The 18,429-nt window shown below is 46.4% G+C and overlaps 1 protein-coding gene across 1 annotated transcript; it reads left to right on the top strand.

The window, feature by feature from the left end:
• Nucleotides 1-4,739: 4,739 nt before the first annotated feature.
• On the top strand, nucleotides 4,740-17,878 carry LOC115083745 (zinc finger protein 260-like). Its single transcript, XM_029587740.1, has 4 exons — nucleotides 4,740-5,022; nucleotides 5,411-5,537; nucleotides 8,762-8,881; nucleotides 10,908-17,878. Exons 1-4 carry the CDS (start codon nucleotides 4,999-5,001, stop codon nucleotides 12,992-12,994), a joined length of 2,358 nt encoding a protein of 785 aa, XP_029443600.1. The 5' UTR covers nucleotides 4,740-4,998; the 3' UTR covers nucleotides 12,995-17,878.
• Nucleotides 17,879-18,429: the final 551 nt, after the last annotated feature.

Here is an 18,429-nt window from a genome sequence, read left to right on the forward strand (position 1 = left end):
CTTGCGGGCAACAGCTGTGATCTTTCTTCCTGGGTAGGGATCCGGCAGCATCAGGCACTCCTTCTGGTCTGAGGCCCGAGTACGGCAGGCCTTCCTTGATTGTGGAATTTGGCAGTGGCTGCTCCAATATCCAGTTCTGCCACAGAGAGAAGCACCTGGGAGGCGGCGTAGCGCTTCATGTCCGGGATGGCATAGAGTCCAACAGGATAAACATCCTGCATGAGACTAAATGCACAATCGAATCTTTATGGGTAGAAATCCCTTGTGTGTCAGGGAAGACTATAGTGATAGGAGTATACTACCGTCCACCTGGTCAAGATGGTGAGATGGACAGTGAAATGCTAAGAGAAATTAGGGAAGCTAACCAAATTGGTAGTGCGGTAATAATGGGAGACTTCAATTACCCCAATATTGACTGGGTAAATTTACCATCGGGACACTCTAGAGAGATAACTTTCCTGGATGGAATAAATGATCGCTTTATGGAGCAATTGGTTCAGGAACCGATGAGAGAGGGAGCAATTTTAGATCTAATTCTCAGTGGAGCACAGGACTTGGTGAGAGAGGTAACAGTGGTGGGGCCGCTTGGCAATAGTGATCATAATATGATCAAATTTGAATTAATGACTGGAAGAGGAACAGTATGCAAATCCATGGCTCTCGTGCTAAACTTTCAAAAGGGAAACTTTGATAAAATGAGAAAAATTGTAAGAAAAAAACTGAAAGGAGCAGCTACAAAGGTAAAAAGTGTGCAAGAGGCATAGTCATTGTTAAAAAAAATACCATCCTAGAAGCACAGTCCATATGTATTCCACACATTAAGAAAGGTGGAAAGAAGGCAAAACGATTACTGGCACGGTTAAAAGGGGAGGTGAAAGAAGCTATTTTAGCCAAAAGATCTTCATTCAAAAATTGGAAGAAGGATCCAGCAGAAGAAAATAGGATAATGCATAAACATTGGCAAGTTAAATGTAAGACATTAATAAGACAGGCTAAGAGAGAATTTGAAAAGAAGTTAGCCGTAGAGGCAAAAACTCACAGTAAAAACTTTTTTAAATATATCCGAAGCAGAAAACCTGTGAGGGAGTCAGTTGGACCGTTAGATGATCGAGGGGGTAAAGGGGCACTTAGAGAAGATAAGGCCGTTGAGGAAATATTAAATAATTTCTTTGCTTCATTGTTTACTGAAGAGGATGTTGGGGAGGTACCCGTACTGGAGAGGGTTTTCATAGGTAATGATTCAGATGGACTGAACCAAATCACGGTGAACCTAGAAGATGTGGTAGGCCTGATTGACAAACTGAAGAGTAGTAAATCACCTGGACCGGATGATATACACCCCAGAGTTCTGAAGGAATTAAAAAATGAAATTTCAGACCTACTAGTAAAAATTTGTAACCTATCAATAAAATCATCCATTGTACCTGAAGACTGGAGGATAGCTAATGTAACCCCATTATTTAAAAAGGGCTCCAGGGGCGATCCGGGAAACTACAGACCGGTTAGCCTGACTTCAGTGCCAGGAAAAATAGTAGAAAGTGTTCTAAACATCAAAATCACAGAACATATAGAAAGACATGGTTTAATGGAACAAAGTCAGCATGGCTTTACCCAGGGCAAGTCTTGCCTCACAAATCTGCTTCACATTTTTTAAGGAGTTAATAAACATATAGATAAAGGTGAACCGGTAGATGTAGTGTACTTGGATTTTCAGAAGGCATTTGACAAAGTTCCTCATGAGAGACTTCTAGGAAAAGTAAAAAGTCATGGGATAGGTGGCGATGTCCTTTCATGGATTACAAAGTGGCTAAAAGACAGGAAACAGGATTAAAAGGACAATTTTCTCAGTGGAAGGGAGTGGGCAGTGGAGTGCCTCAGGAATCTGTATTGGGACCCTTACTTTTCAATATATATATAAATGATCTGGAAAGGAATACGACGAGTGAGGTAATCAAATTTGCAGATGATACAAAATTGTTCAGAGTAGTTAAATCACAAGCAGATTGTGAAAATTGCAGGAAGACCTTGTGAGACTGGAAAATTGGGCATCAAAATGGCAGATGAAATTTAATGTGGATAAGTGCAAGGTGATGCACATAGGGAAAAATAACCCATGCAATAGTTACACAATGTTAGGTTCCATATTAGAAGCTACCACCCAGGAAAAAGATCTAGGCATCATAGTGGATAATTCTTTAAAATCATCGGCTCAGTGTGCTGTGGCAGTAAAAAAAAAGCAAACAGAATGTTGGGAATTATTAGAAAGGGAATGGTGAATAAAACGGAAAATGTCATAATGCCTCTGTATCGCTCCATGGTGAGACTGCACCTTGAATACTGTGTACAATTCTGGTCGCTGCATCTCAAAAAAGATATTGTTGCAATGGAGAAGGTACATAGAAGGGTGACCAAAATGATAAGGGGAATGGAACAGCTCCCCTATGAGGAAAGACTAAAGAGGTTAGGACTGTTCAGCTTGGAGAAGAGATGGCTGAGGGGGGATATGATAGAGGTGTTTAAAATCATGAGAGGTCTAGAACGGGTAGATGTGAATCGGTTATTTACGCTTTCGGATAATAGAAAGACTAGGGGCATTCCATGAAGTTAGCAAGTAGCACATTTAAAACTAATCAGAGAAAAATCTTTTTCACTCAATGCAGAATTAAACTCTGGAATTTGTTGCCAGAGGATGTGGTTAGTGCAGTTAGTGTAGCTGTGTTTAAAAAAGGATTGTATAAGTTCTTGGAGAAGTCCATTACCTGCTATTAATTAAGTTGACTTAGAAAATAGCCACTGCTATTACTAGCATCAGTAAGATGGAATAGATTTAGTTTTTGGGTACATGTCAAGTTCTTATGGCCCGGATCAGCCACTCTCGGAAGCAGGATGTTGGGCTTGATGGACCCTTGGTCTGACCCAGTATGACATGTTCTTATGCTCTCCTGGGCCTGCCACAGCAAAAGCAGCTCTTCTCAGTGGCCCACTGAAAGATACTCCTGGCAGTTTCCTCTCTCCTGAGCTTGCAGTGCTTTCACAGAACCGATGCTCGTTAGCATTCCCATTTTTTTCTTCCTTGACTGGGTTTGTTCAAGTCCCACTAGGGGTCCTGCCCCCCCCAGTTTGCTCACCCCTGTTCTAGACCACTCCTCAAGTTTCACCAGATCATTCCTCATGTTTTCCACACCTTCCTGACCGTCTACTCTGTTGTAGATTTCAGTATCATTGGCAAAAAGACAATCCTTTCTCGACAGCCCTTCCATTTTGTCACTTACAAAAATGCTGAAAAAGACCAATCCCAAAACTGATCCATGAGGCACCCCACTAGTAACTCCTCAGAGTAAACTCCATTTACCACTATCCTTTGTCACCTCCAACTTAGCCAGTTTCTAACCCAGTCAGTCACTCTAGGTTCAGTTTATTTTTAAGTCTCCTAAGCAGAACCATGTCCAAGTACACTACGTCTAGTGCTCTTCCTTGATCCAGCTGTCTCGTCACCCAATCAGACAAATTGATCAGATTCGTCTGACAAGATCTATCTCTTGTTGGAATCGAGGACCCTTGGGCCGAGTTGGAATTGGTGCCACAACAATCGGCAGGGGAATCAGAGAGGCAGCAGCCCAAATGCAGCTTTGCCTACACCAGTCCACATTCCCCTTGAGTTGAACCTTTAGATACCGGGGCCAGCAGGTGTTAGGTGGGGGTCTCTGCTGATGGGTGGAAGATTCATGGAGGTTTCTGGGTAGTACGAGTGAATCTGGAAGTAGGCTTGGGTCGGTGGCAGGCAGCGTTCAGGGATGTCCAAGAGGCAGACAGTGGTTGGTGGCAGGTGACGTGCAAGAATGTCCAGAAGTCCAACCAAGGTCAATACCGGGTATCCATCCATAGGGAAAATCAGACGGAGAGACGAGGCAGGAAGACGAGGAGCAGCACAGGAGGCAAGGCAATTCTCCCTTTTTGTTTGAGTGATGCGACGGGGGGGGGGGATTAGCCCTGACTGATCTGAGAGCCTACAATGTTTTTTTACCTACTCTGTTATATACAAGTCAAGACTGGGTTTCCCAAGGTAGCAAATTTGATATTCTAGAATGAGCATCTCTGGTATCTTTGCATTTTTGTTAGTTGTATTGTGTGCATGCTGTGGTGTTATTTTTGTTCTAGTTTATTGTGGATCTTACCTTGTACCCCACCCCAAACTTAGGAGAGGCAGGTTATAAATATTTTAACTAAATATTTATTTTTACGACTACTATTTATCATGTTAAAGCGGTACAGGCAGAATGCTGTACAATCTTATTAAGCTACATATACACAATAGACGAGAGTCTGTGAATATATTTATTGTAGCGAAGTACTTTGAGTTTCAAAGACGTTTAGTTGTCTTCCATGTTGCACTACACGTAGAGCGTGGCTTCTTGAGATTTGGCTGCATTATTTCTATTTCGAGTTTGGGGGTCACTCGGGATACCCTCCAGACAATCAGAAAGCAGCAGGGGCAAATCGTGTGTGTGAGGAGCGTATGCCCCAGGGCTGCTGCTGGTCGACAGCCTTCCCTCGCACTCCCAGACTCCAGATTATCCCTAGGAGAAAAAAACAAAAAACAAACCATCAAAGGTAAATGGAATTTGGGAAGGAAAGAGAAAAAAAGCAACCAGGAAGACAAAAAAAAAAAAAAAAGGAACAGAAGGAATCCTGCTCCGCCTGCCCTCTTTGTGTTGTCATCAGTGTGCGCCCAACAGGAAGAGCCCTGTGCTGGAGACGGAGACAAAGAGTCTTTTCTTCTTTCCTCTTTTCATTTGCACAGCAACAGATGCAGCTGGCATCCAGCAACCTGCAGCCCCACTTCTCAATTTCTACCCTTCCCTTCCCCTCTCCTGCCCCTGTAACAGCCCCCGAGCTGCACTGCAAGAGGCAAACGCTCAGCTCTCCCCCAGCCCGAGAAAGAGCCCCCCCCCCCACTAATTTCTAATCCTCCTGAAAGCAGCAAAAGCAGAGAGGAAAATGCCTGCAGGAGCTTCTGCTCAGGTAGGAGGCTGCCCCCGACTTCCTGCCCTCTCTATACAAACCCTGCTGCAGCTTTCTAACCTGGGACACCGCAGCGTCAGCCCTCACTTTTAATAGGACCCCGAGCAGACCTGGGGTGCAGGAAAGCACTTTGGGACCGTCCTGAGTGTAAGGGGAGAGATCAGCAGTTCCACAAAATGAGATGTGTGTTCCAGGTTCTGGCTACAACTGACATAAAATTTTACTATAATCCTGCTCTGTGATTGTGCTATTATGTGACTGTGAATTATATAAACAAAAACTCTATCCCCACCACTCCTGATCCTTCTCTGTTGTGCCCTAGCATTGGGAGGTCTCCTGATGGATGGGATGCAGAAGGAGCTGAGTGTATCCCTGCTTTGTGTTTCAGGTCCCAGTGACCTTTGAGGACATCGCTGTCTATTTCTCTCAGAAGGAATGGGAGGATTTAGAAGAACAGCAGAAGGAGCTTTACAAGGAGGTGATGAAGGAGAATTATCAAACCCTCAGTTCACTGGGTAAGGAGGGATTTTTATTTTGGGAGGGGGGGGGGGGATGGCAGTAGTTTTCTTTTGCTCCTTTGCTTTCAGCTCAATCCGTCTGGAGCTGGGATCTGATGCCACCATTTATATCTAGTAAAAACTCATGAAGCCCAGTCATTACAGCCACAGTCCTGGACCAAAGACCACTTACTACCAGGTCTCCTTCTGGAGTCCTGCAGCCATGGGCACAAAATCTGGGCATTGGGTACAACCACTGCACAATGACTGAGATTGTCTTTCCCTCCCAGAGATTTTGAACTCTTACCTCTGTAGTATCCTGAGCTGCTGTCGGCTCCGGGCCCCTGGAAATAAAATCCAGGTCCATCCACATGAGCCAGTGAGCCATCCATGATTCAGTATATATATATTTTTTTTTTTTAAGAAAGTGACAGGCTGGAGAAGGGACTGATAGATATGGAAGGGGGAGAGAACATGGGGGGAGCAGGAGATGGACAGGAGGGTGAGTAACCAGAGCTGGAGGAGGGATAAAGGATGGAAAGATATGGTGGGGGAGTTAAGAACACGAGGGAGTTGGAGATATTTGGGAGGGAAAGTCCAAACCGTGAGAATCAAAGAGAACAAATCTTAACTGACTTTTTTTTTTTTTTTTACTTATCAGGTTAATACAAAAATAATGTATTTAAAAAAAAAAAAGAGAGGAAAAGACTTCAGAAAGCTCACGGTGTAAGGTGTCCACCAGGGTTAGCTTAACGTAATCGTAAGTCTCAAATGTCCATTCTTGTGTGAAATTTTGTAATCTACTTATCTTTTAAAGTAGCCACAGGAAAGAAAAATCCAAGTTCTGATGGGGCCCCCGTTTCACCGTCAAGGCTGCATGAGGGGAACCATAGAGCTAAATTAAACAAAAAAACAATTAAGTACTGTACACAGTTGATCTAAAAAAAAAAAAAATAATAATAATAATCTTCAAAGAAACTTCTTTCCACACCAGATATGATTCGTAAAATTCTTTCATTTTTGGTAAAGCGCATCTGCCTTCCAGCTCTTCTAAAGCATTGATGGGGGAGAGAAAGTGACAGGAGGGGAGGGGCAGAGGGAAATGGGGAGAGGAGAAGAGGGAAATGACTGGGAGAAGGGGGAAAGTGCACGGAGGCAGGAGAAGAGGAGGGGGTGAGAAAGAAGAAGACAAGACGAGATGAAGAGGGCGCTTGGGGGGGAATGCGGAGGGGGGGACGGGGGACGGAAGGCAGAGCAGAGAGGACATGAATATTTTAATGGAACCGGAGGGAGAGTGAGGAAAGAGGAAGGGGGTTGAGGGAAAGGGCAGAAGGGCAGGGCAAGAGGAAGTGAGACGGGAAGAAAGATCTTTGGAAACATAGGAAGGTGGGATAAATTGGGCTAAGTAAGTTGGCAGAAATATCTGTGAAACTGAGGTAGATTGCGAGGTGGAGAAGGGAAATACACAATAAAGGAAGGGACAGAAAGATACAGAAGGGGAGGGAAGAACAGCGGAGCAGGAGATGGGTAGGAGGGTGAGGGATGCGGACTGGAGGAGCGAGAAAGGGGACTGAGAAATATGGAGAGAAGGGAGTGGAGAGGGAGAGGAAAGGGTGAGGGGGATAGAGCCATAGAGGAGTAGAATCAATGAATGGATGGGGGAGAAACACAGGAGGGGAAGGAGGAGAGGATGAAGGGAACACAGGAGGGGGGAGGGTGTGTTGGAGGAGAAGGAGGCAGGGAAACGTGAACGCCTGAGGGTGTGCAAGGAGATCTTCAGGGGATTTACAGCCCCGCTCAGCCCTGCACGCTTACATTTGGTGAGATCGTGCTAATGTGGTGGGTTACAGGCTGGCCGTTTTATTGAATATATGGGATTGTTTTCTGCTGGATTCTGCATTTTTCTTTTTTTTTTTTTTTATTGTGAGTTTTGGGGGGGGTGAGGAATCTTTGCTCTCTGCACTGGGACAAAATCCCCAGCTGTTCGTTTTTGGGGGTTTTTTTTAATATATCTGCCACCCTTCCACCGGGTTTCAAAGAGAAAGCCTGCACGTGCCTTTCCCTTCAGAGCCCGAGTGGGGAGATTTCCTTGGGGAAAAGAACACGCCACGACGGGGGAAATACAATCCGATCTCTCCCAGCCCGCGCCCCTCCTGGGAACGCCTCCCCTTAATGGGCTTAAAATACGGTGATGAGCTGCAACGTACATGCATCGAGATCTGTTGAGAAAGGGCAGTTTCGCATGGCCAGCGTGTATGCACAGATCATTATTTCCCTAAGTTAAAGGCTTTTGTAAAGCTCTTTCCCCCTCCCCCGTCTCGGTGAGCTCCTGTGTGGATGCTGCTGCTGCTTTTTTTTCTGCCTCTTCCGATACCAGGCGTAATCACCTTCCGTGACACGTCTCGGATTATCTGCTGAAAATGACTTCAGGCCTAGCCAGCTGCAACCTGTCGGCTGGGTTTTTCACCAGCTAAGCCCCTGCACCCCCCAAACCTCAGATGGCTTCACCCCCCACCCCCCCCTTCCCAGAGGCAGACCTTGAACGGGCCTAGAAAAGGCCTCTTCTGCTCCCCCCCTCCCCCTCCCGGAGACAGGAGAAGGTACATTTACCACCACCCCCCCCTCCCCGCTTCAGTGCCAGGTTCACAAATGCCATTGCTAGGAGGAGGCAGACGGCTGTGCATCTCCCGCCGGCAGCATTCGAGGCTCCGGAGCGGAGAAGGAGGTGAGCGTGATGCCGCCTCCAAGGAAGTGGAAGGCGGGGGAGGGGGGGGGGAGCCAGTGGGCTGAGTGGGGAGGGAGAGGGATTGGAGTGTGGGGCACTTTCTGTGGAAGCTTGGAATCTGGGTCCGGAAACTGGGACGGAAGAGGAATCGGTGAAGCCATGGGGAATAGGGAAGGGGGGGCATCGCTATTCTGGGACTGAGAGAGGAGAGGCGCTGGGTGAAGCCATCATAGGCTGGGTCCAGGGAGGCACTGGTAGAAACAGAGATTTGCGTCACCTTGATGGATGGCGCAGATCGATGCACATGCAGCTGTGTGCATATTAAAATGTATGCACACAGTTACTTTCCCTGAGTTCCAATCTAACCGGGCCGCCCGTTTCTTGAGCAGTTCAGCAGAGGACAAGTGTAAGAACTGGGCTTAGTTAACTGGTTAAATCCTTTTTGAAAGTCACCAGTAATATTGTGTGCTAAGCCCTGCACGACTGTGAGAAACCTAATGCAGTGCTCTTACCCCAGGAACAGGCTCCCCGACCGTCACCCCTGAGATTATATCCCACATTGAACGAGGGGAAGAGCCGTACATCAGGGACGAGCCGGGATCAGAGGAAGGAGGCACTGGGAAAAGCAGCTGCTCAGGTGAGTGCAGGAATAAGAGGGAGCGGGGTCAAACTGCTGAGCTGGAGAGTGGAAGTGCAGAGGCCCCTTCACAAGCTCCTCTGCAGGTCTCTGCAATCACTCACAGGGTGGCCTTTTCCAAATCCAGGCTCCCGTAGCCGTGAGGAATGAGAGGAGTGCGAGTAATGATGTGTGTAAGAATCAGCATGCACGAAAGAGCGAACACGTGAGAGCGTATCAGAGAGGAGAACGTTCGTGTGCCCATGCATCCTCCCCTCTATCCCCTGCTACATCAGATGTTCTCAGGCAGGGGGAGAAAAGCATGGACAACAGTTGCCAGTGCCGCCCTTCCCAGGCTGGGACATAGGTGACCCATTTGCTGCAGGTGCAGGTGACGTTTTGTTTCAAACCCAGATTTAGTTTGAAGTCCACAGTCACTCCCCAGACCTCACACTTCCTGCTTTTATGCACCCGCTCTCAACCCCCCTCCTCTATTATCCCACCAGCTAACACCTTCTCTCATCCCTCTCCCCTGTATCCCATTAGCACCTCTTAGCTACTCTTGTGATAAAAATGTTTCCTCTTCCCTCATCCCTGTATACCTCTCCTTCCGTGACCGCCCTAAGCTGTGTAAGTGTCCCATCGCTAAACGTGTGATTACATGATCACTTTGAATTACTTTTAATTGGCTGCTTATAGTATTTGTGTCAGGATGTAAACCCTTGTGATCTTCACTCGGAACGACGGTATGTAAAATGGCTGGACCAATACTTTTTTTATGGAGCACTGTTAAGCCTTCGTTCCCAGGACAGATATTCAAGCGCTCCCATGTTCTCACCGACCCAAATCATTTCGGTTCTCCCGGCATTTAGTTTCAGTTTCTTAAAGTGCAACCAAGCTGCAAGAGCAGCCAAACCAGTCATTTGGTTTCTCGATTGCTGCTATTTGATTTCTGCCCTAGGGGAATTAAAGGTGGATATAAGTGCGCGCGTGTGTGTGTATATGTATATATATATGTATGTATGTATGTATATATATAAAGATTAAAGAAGACAAGGCTTAGAAGGCTTGTGAAACCCACATGGAATGAGCCGTGAAGAAGAGAGATTCTCCTCAAGCTGAACAGACTGATTACATTCACTTGGAAACCAGCTTCATGCTGTCCTCTTTATCTCTAGATGTGTTAGGCATCTTAGCAAACTGGCGTGATCAAGAGTATCGAAGGGTTGCTGACTAGTCTTAAAGAGAGGCGAGCTGCCTAACTTCCAGGTCTTTCTCTAAAACCAGACTGCCTGGAAGCCACCACTTTAATTTTCTTCAAAAAAAAACAAAACAACAAAAACCTCTCAATACTGCTCTCAATAATTTTCCCCCAGGTTCAGAATATTAGAACATAAGAACATAAGAAAATGCCATACTGGGTCAGACCAAGGGTCCATCAAGCCCAGCATCCTGTTTCCAACAGTCTATAGTCATGCAGGAAGAGAGGTTTTCTTTAGCAGTGGCCAGACTGTTACTCGTTGTAGAGCCCATGCTAACTTGCCTTCAAGTGGGGTTGAATTTTCAATTAATTTGAATCATTCGTTCAATAGAGATCACACTGATTGAATCAACCAAGGAAGGGCATGGATCCCCAGTACAAACTGTATGCTCAGTCTTCCCTGAAGCATATCCCCCCTCCCCCCTCTCACTGTACTTGGCCATTTCAGCAATAAACCGCAGCCACAAACCACGTGCCAGGGCTCCATCTGGGCCCTTGTAATCCTGGTCCCTAAGCCTGACCACGAAGTGTCGCCCTTCAGCAGTAGCAGGTGCTTTCTCCCTCGCAAGGGCTGTGAGTAACAGTTAAGCTCCTGCTTCCTGGCACTTGTCCCTGGGACTCTGCAGGGAGTCGGGGATCAGCTGCTTGCTCTTTCATACTGAAATGCTCTGGTTGACAACCCTGTTCCCTCTAAAGTGTTTTTCCCATGCTGGGAAAACCCTGACCATTGTCACTGTGAGTCTCCCTCACGTCAAGTAATGCCTGTCTATTTTTTTTTTAATCCAGAAATTGATGAGCTCAAGAGAAAACACGAAGAGGCATATCCTGAGGAACCTGCTAAACTTCTGGAAGTGACTAAAACTGCATTGGAGGAAGAGAGGGGAGAGAGCGACTGGGGAGAAAGCAGCTGGGATCAGTGCAAACCAGAGGAGAGGCCGAGAACTCCTGCAGGAGACTCCACTGAGAACGTGACTCCCTGTGAGCAGAGTGCCAGCGACGTCCCTCACACTACGGAGCGTGAGAGAGACCAGACACTAGGAGAGCAGTATATATGTAACCAATGTGGAAAATGCTACATGGATCAGAGAACGCCACAATTGCACCAGAGACTGAGTATAGGGCAGAAATCCTGTACAGAATGCCAGAAGAGCTACAGTCAGGTGAAGCATCTCACAGCACAGCAGAAACTCCATGCCAGCCAAGAGAGAGCATTCCTGGGACCGAAATACGGGAAACGTTTCCTTCAGAAACGAAATCTGGTAACACATCCAAGAGAGAAGCTCTTTGTATGTGCTGAATGTGGGAAAGGTTTCAGCGATAAAGCGTACCTTTCCAAACACCAGAAAACCCACACCGGAGAGAAGCCCTTTCTGTGCAAGGAATGCGGGAAGAGGTTCCTCCAGAAGCGGGACCTGCTCATTCACGAGAGGTCCCACACGGGGGAGAGGCCCTTTCCCTGCAACGAATGTGGGAAAAGGTTCCTCCAGAAGGGCGTGCTCATAACCCATCAGAGAATCCACACGGGAGAGAAACCTTTTACCTGCAACGAATGCGGGAAAAGGTTCCATCAGAAGGGAGGCCTGGTGATACATCAGCGATCCCACACGGGAGAGCGGCCCTTCCCCTGCAACGAATGTGGGAAGAGGTTCCTTCGGAAAGAGAGCTTAGTCATTCATCAGAGAACCCACACGGGGGAGAGGCCCTATCCGTGCCATAAATGTGGGAAGCAGTTCCACCGGAAGGAGAGCCTTATAACCCATCAGACGTCCCACACAGGAGAGAGGCCCTTTGGGTGCAATGAATGCGGGAAAAGCTTCAGTCTGAAGGGATATCTCATACAGCACCTGAGGATGCACACTGGGGAGCGGCCCTTTTCTTGCGCTGAATGCGGGAAGAGTTTTCGATATACGGCCAACCTCAAAATGCATCAGATCACGCATACCGGGGAGAAACAGTTTCCGTGTGCAGAATGTGGGAAGAGATTCATCAACAAAATTAAACTCGTGATCCATCAGAGGACTCACACTGGAGAGAAACCCTTTCCTTGCAAAGAGTGCGGGAAGAGTTTCAGCATGAAGGAGTATCTCACGCAGCACCTGCGGCTGCACACTGGCGAGAGGCCCTTTCCTTGTCACGAATGCGGGAAAAGCTTCAGTGAGAAGCGCAACCTACTGCATCACCTGAGAATGCACACCGGAGAGAGGCCCTTCCCGTGCGGTGAGTGCGGGAAGAGCTTTGGCGATAAAAGAATGCTAACAAAGCACCAGAAAACGCACACAAGAGAGAGGCCGCATTCGTGTTCTGAATGCAAGAGGAACTTCATTCAGAAGCGAGATCTAGTAATCCATCAGAGAACCCACACCGGCGAGAGGCCTTTTTCGTGCACAGACTGTGAGAAGAGGTTCAGTCAAAAGAAAAGCCTGATAGAGCACGTGAGGGTGCATGCTGGCGTGAGACCCTTTTCCTGCACTGAATGCGGCAAAAGCTACAGTCACAAAAAAAGTTTTGTCGTGCATAAGAAATCTCACACTGGCGAGAGGCCCTATCCCTGCAATGAATGCGGAAAAAGGTTCCTTCAAAAAGGAGGCCTAGTCATGCATCAAAGAATCCATACAGGGGAGAGGCCATTTCTGTGTACCCAGTGTGGGAAGAGCTTCATTTTGAAGCGAGACCTGGAAATGCACCAAAGAACCCACACAGGGGAGAGGCCGTTTGCCTGCACTGACTGTGGGAAAAGCTTTACACGTAAAGGAAGTCTCCGGACGCACCAGAGAATCCATTGCACAAAACAAACCCATTTGGAAGCTTTTCCCCAAGAGAGAGCACAACAGAGTGGTGTGGTTCTCCCACTGGAAACTGTGCAAGCACTATAACATTGTGGTACCAGATGAGCACTGCGATCCCGGCCCTAGCAGAACTGCAGCAAATGAAGAAGCCATAATCGTGTGGGACGTTCCCATTCCAGCCAACAAAAAGCTCAATGCTAGAAAACCGGACCTTGGGATAAAGAAGACAAATACAAAAATGACCTTAGTAATAAGTGTCCTGTATTTTGTATTATGTGTGGAGAAAGAGAAGACCATCAGATACCAAGAAAATGTGACAGAATATGCAGAAATAGTCCCTAATTACGTTAGGTGCCACCAGCTTTATTAAAAAGACCTTTCAAGGCTATGCATTACACCCTAGGAATTGCAGAAGGAAGCTCTCCGTCACAGTGCAAGAACTGAGAAGAGCATTAGCAGTAAATTTGAGAGACTGAGATTGTACCCAGCATATCCTGGTTTAAGAGCAAGGGCAGTCCTTGTCATGGTATTTTTAAAACAAACTTATTTGGAGACACATCTCAAGAGAGAGAATAAAATAAAAGCTTTAGAGAGACCCTGAAGCACTTCTGCAAGGACCCAGAGAAGAGTGTAAGTGCAAATGAAACCCCAGTCCTCCAGAAAAGATCTGGAGGACAATATATGAAGATCCTGTAGAAGCCGAATGGAGACCCAGCATATAAGAGACTATAGAAAGGTTAAACATCAAAATTATGGCTAGAAGTAACAATAGAAGAGCTGAAATCCAGGTTAAGAAGAGCCTGATACGTTACACAATTTTTTACTTAAATATCTAAACTCCTTTTACTCATATCTGGTAAACTGCAAAAAAAACCCCAATTCCTCAGATAGGTCTGCATTGTGGTATTGATTCTGGCTATCAAGTCTTCTGCTCCTGGAGCCTGTCTCCTACCCTTCCAGACAGAAGCAAGAAACCCCCACCAGATAGGGGACTTGGATGCAGGCCCAACTGTTCTGTGCTTCCTCCTCCTATTCCCAGCAGAAGCCTGAGGGCAGAGGGCGACCTCAGGGACAGACAGCACTGCACACAGGTGCTGGCCAGGGCAAGAGAGGGGAGGAGGAAGAAGCAGGCGAGAGATGAGGCAGGCAAAAGTGGGTGGTGGAGAAGAGAAATGAGAGATTGAGAGGCGGATGACGGATAAAGGGAGGAAAGGCTTGAAGAGGAGAGAGTAGGAAGATGGGTGGAGGAAGATGAGGTAGGGAGGAGGGATGTGTGTGTGCATGAGAAGGAAGGGGTGAAAGAAGTGTCATGGTGCAGTTAAAACCTCCCCTCCTTTCAGCTCTGATTAGTGGTTATTAATAGGAGAACTTTCATTTCCGCAAAAGAAGAGTCCAGAAATGTCCCCCCAGGTCTTCCCACCAATAAGGGAATATACAATCATATTGACTCTCAACAACAAAAGGCAATAAGAGATGATCATAGGGATCCAAAGACCATTTCAGCATGAACAAAGCCATCACGGGCCACGTTAAGAAAAATCCAAATCTTGGTATCATGGTAAAAGTAAATGACAGCAGATAAAAACCAACGGAGCCATCCATTCTGCTCAGACTGAGACACTTCTCTCTCTGGTTTTCTGCCACTTGGGTAGCTGAGCACTCAAATCCCCATTGCCTAAATCAACACCAGCTACCTCCCCCCTTGCCCCCCATCCAACCTCTCAATCCATCATCCTCCACAACTGTCCCAAGTATAATATATCCCTTTCTTCCAACTCTTCTACCTGTCGCGCCCCAATTCCTCTCTGTGGCAGTTTTAGCAGTTGCTGTCTCGGCCAGTAGGCTCTTCAAGTCATCAGCCACCCTCTCAGTAAAGAAATATTTTCTCATGTTTCCTCTACACTTTCCTCCCTACCACTTCATATCATGACTCCTGATTCCTTAATTTTTTTCAGCTTTGGAAGATTTATCTTCCCCTACTTTATCGAAGCCTGTCAAATATTAAAAAATATGTTTATTTCCCGTTTTTTTTTTTTCCCTCTGAGTACATTTTAAGAGGCTGAGGCTTTTGTCCCAGGCCTTCCACCATCTTAGTAGACCTTTTCTGAACTGTCTTCACCCTCTGAATGTATCTGCATTGGCAAGGCCTCCAGAACCAAACACTGCTCAGTGTGAGAGTCTTACTAGTGACCTAATGGTACCTATTTATGCAACCAAGCATACTGTTAGCTTTTACAGTTGTTTTATTGCATTGATTGGCCTCATTGAAGTAATCTAAGATGACTATTCATAGATCTTTCTTGTTTGACAACGTGTATTTCTTGAGCTTCTAATTAATCCATGGCTAATGGACTTTTATGTCCCAAATACATTAACTTTACACTGTTTCATATTGAAATTCATTTTCCAAATTCGTGATTATTGTCTCACTTTTTTCCATTGTGTCCACTCTATTGTAAGTGAGCATCAAATTTGTCTGGCAAGGTCTTCCCCTTCTCCACTTGCTTCAAGGTGCTATAATATCTTTTTCCTCATCAACGTTTCCGTTATTTTGCCTACTTCTGACATAAAACTCACTGGCCTGCAGTTGCCCATCTCCTTCCCATTCCCACTCTCTTGCAGTCACTCAGTGCCTGCCCTGTATTCAAGGAGAAGTTAAACGGCCCCACAAGGGGTGCCAGCAATGCATTCTGGAGCTCATTCAGTATTCTTGGGTCTGCACCATCGGGTCTCATGGCCTTATCCACCATTGTGTGAGTGCTTCAAATACCCCCTCCTCTGTAATTTTGGTTTATAACCATTTCACGTTTATCGGTGGCATTTCCCACTTTAGCTCCATCGCCTACCCCTTCTTTTGCAAATACCAAGCAGAAGGACTTACTGAAGGTTTCTGTCACTTGCTGGTCCTCCTCATCACCATTCCCACATTCTCCCTTTGATTTTTCAAGGATTTAATCTTCTCTTGTTGGTGCTTGGGCAGGTTTCTCCTCCATATGGGGCCTTTTAACCACCCTCCCTGCCTCCCTTTGTTTTCCATTTTTCCTCACTTGGCCGTTTCCTCCTTCCACTGGGTGCCACCCTTATGCTTTGACCAGGATTTCTCCACCCTGAGTGTTGCTTCCACAGCCAATCCGCGAAGCGGAAGACTTGACTTGGTGATTGAACTGGCACTGCCACTGATCACTTGGCCTGGCGCCCCCCTCCCCCCTTTGTTTTTCTTGATAATTTTGCTTGTTGTCCTCCGTCTGTGTGTATTGGTATTTTTTGGAATACTAACCTCTTTCTTAGAGAACCATATTGCTCTTTTTCTCTTTTTAGCGTGAACTTGCTTTAGATAAAGACTTATTGCCTTCTGAGTGCTCCCTTTTATCACCAACCAAAGTTATTTATTTTTTATTTATTTTCTATCCCACTTTTCAAGCACTTCAAAGAGGATTACATTCAGGTACTGAAGGCATTTCCCTGTCCCCAGAGGACAAGCTAGGTTTTGTATCTGAGGCAATGGAGGGTAAAGTGACTTGCTCAGGGAGCAGCAGCGGGATTTGAAGACCTTGGCTACTCCTCCACTCTCTAGGCTACTTCTCCACAATCTCTGTGCCTTTCAGCTCTTAAATTCCCAATAGGGCCTCCTCAACACTATGACTCATCCTCCTGAAGTCCAAATCTCTGTTCTTTGTATGATGCAAACCATACGGTTCAGTGGTCACTGGACCCAAAATCTTCCATTATCAGGAAGGCAGTCCTACTATCTCAATGTGTTAGTATTAGATCCAGTGTAGCCTCCCATCCTCTTTAGAGGAATGCCCTTGTGTGGATTTAGACTTAATCTGAGAAACAGATAATTCATCTATAGCCCCTCTTTCCCCCTGCCCCCTCCCAGCCATGCATACCTTGGGGCTCATTTGGTTCTGGTTTGGGGATAATGACTCCCTGCTTATTTCCTGCATGCCAGCCTTGCTCTGAAGGATTTTGTGGACAGCACATGGTCAAGGTAACAACTAGACCTGACCTTAGCCCTTTGCTGACCTCCTGTGCCGAGGGGGGAACTAGAGAGCAGCTCAGCAGTGCATGCTGGGAACTGGTTACCAAGATAACATCTCAGTGCAGTTCATGAAGATGTTCATGTTCTTGACAGCAGAACTGCAGAAGGACTTTGAGGATGAGTTTACGGAGCTCACCAACTGGGAATCGGTGCCTGCAGTCCCAGGGAGCAGCCCTGTGTTTTAGCTTCCCCATCCAAGCAGGGAGAGGCAAAATGAGACTGAGGCTGGGCCAGGGGAGAGACAGAAAATGGCAGCCGGGATCCCAGAAGCTGTGAGAGACTGAACTGATCTCCTCCCCTGGCTGGGGAAACCGCCTGAGCTGCAGACTGGTCACAGGGGGCCTGCATCAGTCTTCATCCTCAGGCTGCCAAGCAGGAGCCAGCCCAAGCCTTGTCCTCACTGCAGAGGGAGAATCTCCCACAGGACTAAAAGCTCCAGGAACCTGGCTGTACCCTTTAGCTCCAGGCTCCCAAGAAAAGAGTCAGCCCAAGACCTGTCCTCACTGCAGAGACAGAGTGTCTCACGAGATTGTGAGATTTATTTTAATAAGATGTAGAAGCAATATTTCAAATATCATGACGTCTGCTTCCTGGATATTAAAGAGAACAAGTGCAGGGTGGGCTTTGTTCCTGAGTCAGCCCCCCTCTTAGACAGAGAGTTGGGTAATCTTCTGTGTTGTACTTTGGGTGGTCCTCAGTCTAAGATAGGACCCTCAGTGCCTGCTGAGGTGAAGAACCAGATTGACCTAGCTGAAGGAGGGCTTTACTTCCTCCTACATTATACATACATTGAAATATAGAAAGTGATGGAAGATTTGCGGGTGACACAAAATTATGCAGAATAGTTACATCTCAAGCGGATTGTGATGAATTGCAGGAGGACCTTGTGAGATTGGAAGACTGGGCTTCCAAAAGGCAGATGAAATTTAATGTGGATAAGTGCAAGGTGGTGCATATAGGGGAAAAATAACCCTGGCTGTAAGTTACACGATGTTAGGTTCCATATTAGGAGCTACCACCCAGGAAAAAGATCTAGGCATCATAGTGGATAATACTTTGAAATTGTCGACTCAGTGTGCTGCAGCAGTCAAAAAGCAAACAGAATGTTAGGAATTATTAGGAAGGGAATGGTTAATAGAACGGAAAATGTCATAATGCCTCTATATCGCTCCATGATGAGACCATACTTTGAGTACTGTGTACAATTCTGATCACCGCATCTCAAAAAAGATATAGTTGCACTGGAGAAAGTACAGAGAAGGGCAACCAAAATGATAAAGGGGATGGTACAGCTCCCCTATGAGGAAAGGCTGAAGAGGTTAGGGCTGTTCAGTTTGGAGAAGAGGCGACAGGGGGAATAGGATAGAGGTCTACAAAATCATGAAAGGACTTGAACGGGTTAATGTAAATTGGTTATTTACTATCTCAGATAATAGAATGAATAGGGAGCACTCCATGATGTTAGCAAGTGGCTCATTTA

The sequence above is a fragment of the Rhinatrema bivittatum genome, chromosome 2 (assembly GCF_901001135.1).
Source record: "Rhinatrema bivittatum chromosome 2, aRhiBiv1.1, whole genome shotgun sequence".
Classification (NCBI taxonomy): Eukaryota; Metazoa; Chordata; class Amphibia; order Gymnophiona; family Rhinatrematidae; genus Rhinatrema; species Rhinatrema bivittatum.

Coding starts and splice junctions, on each gene's coding strand:
- LOC115083745 (XM_029587740.1), top strand. CDS start 4,999: ATGCCTGCAGGAGCTTCTGCTCAG. Junction 5,023..5,410: donor CTGCAGGAGCTTCTGCTCAG/GTAGGAGGCTGC, acceptor TTTGTGTTTCAG/GTCCCAGTGACCTTTGAGGA. Junction 8,882..10,907: donor TGGGAAAAGCAGCTGCTCAG/GTGAGTGCAGGA, acceptor TTTTTAATCCAG/AAATTGATGAGCTCAAGAGA.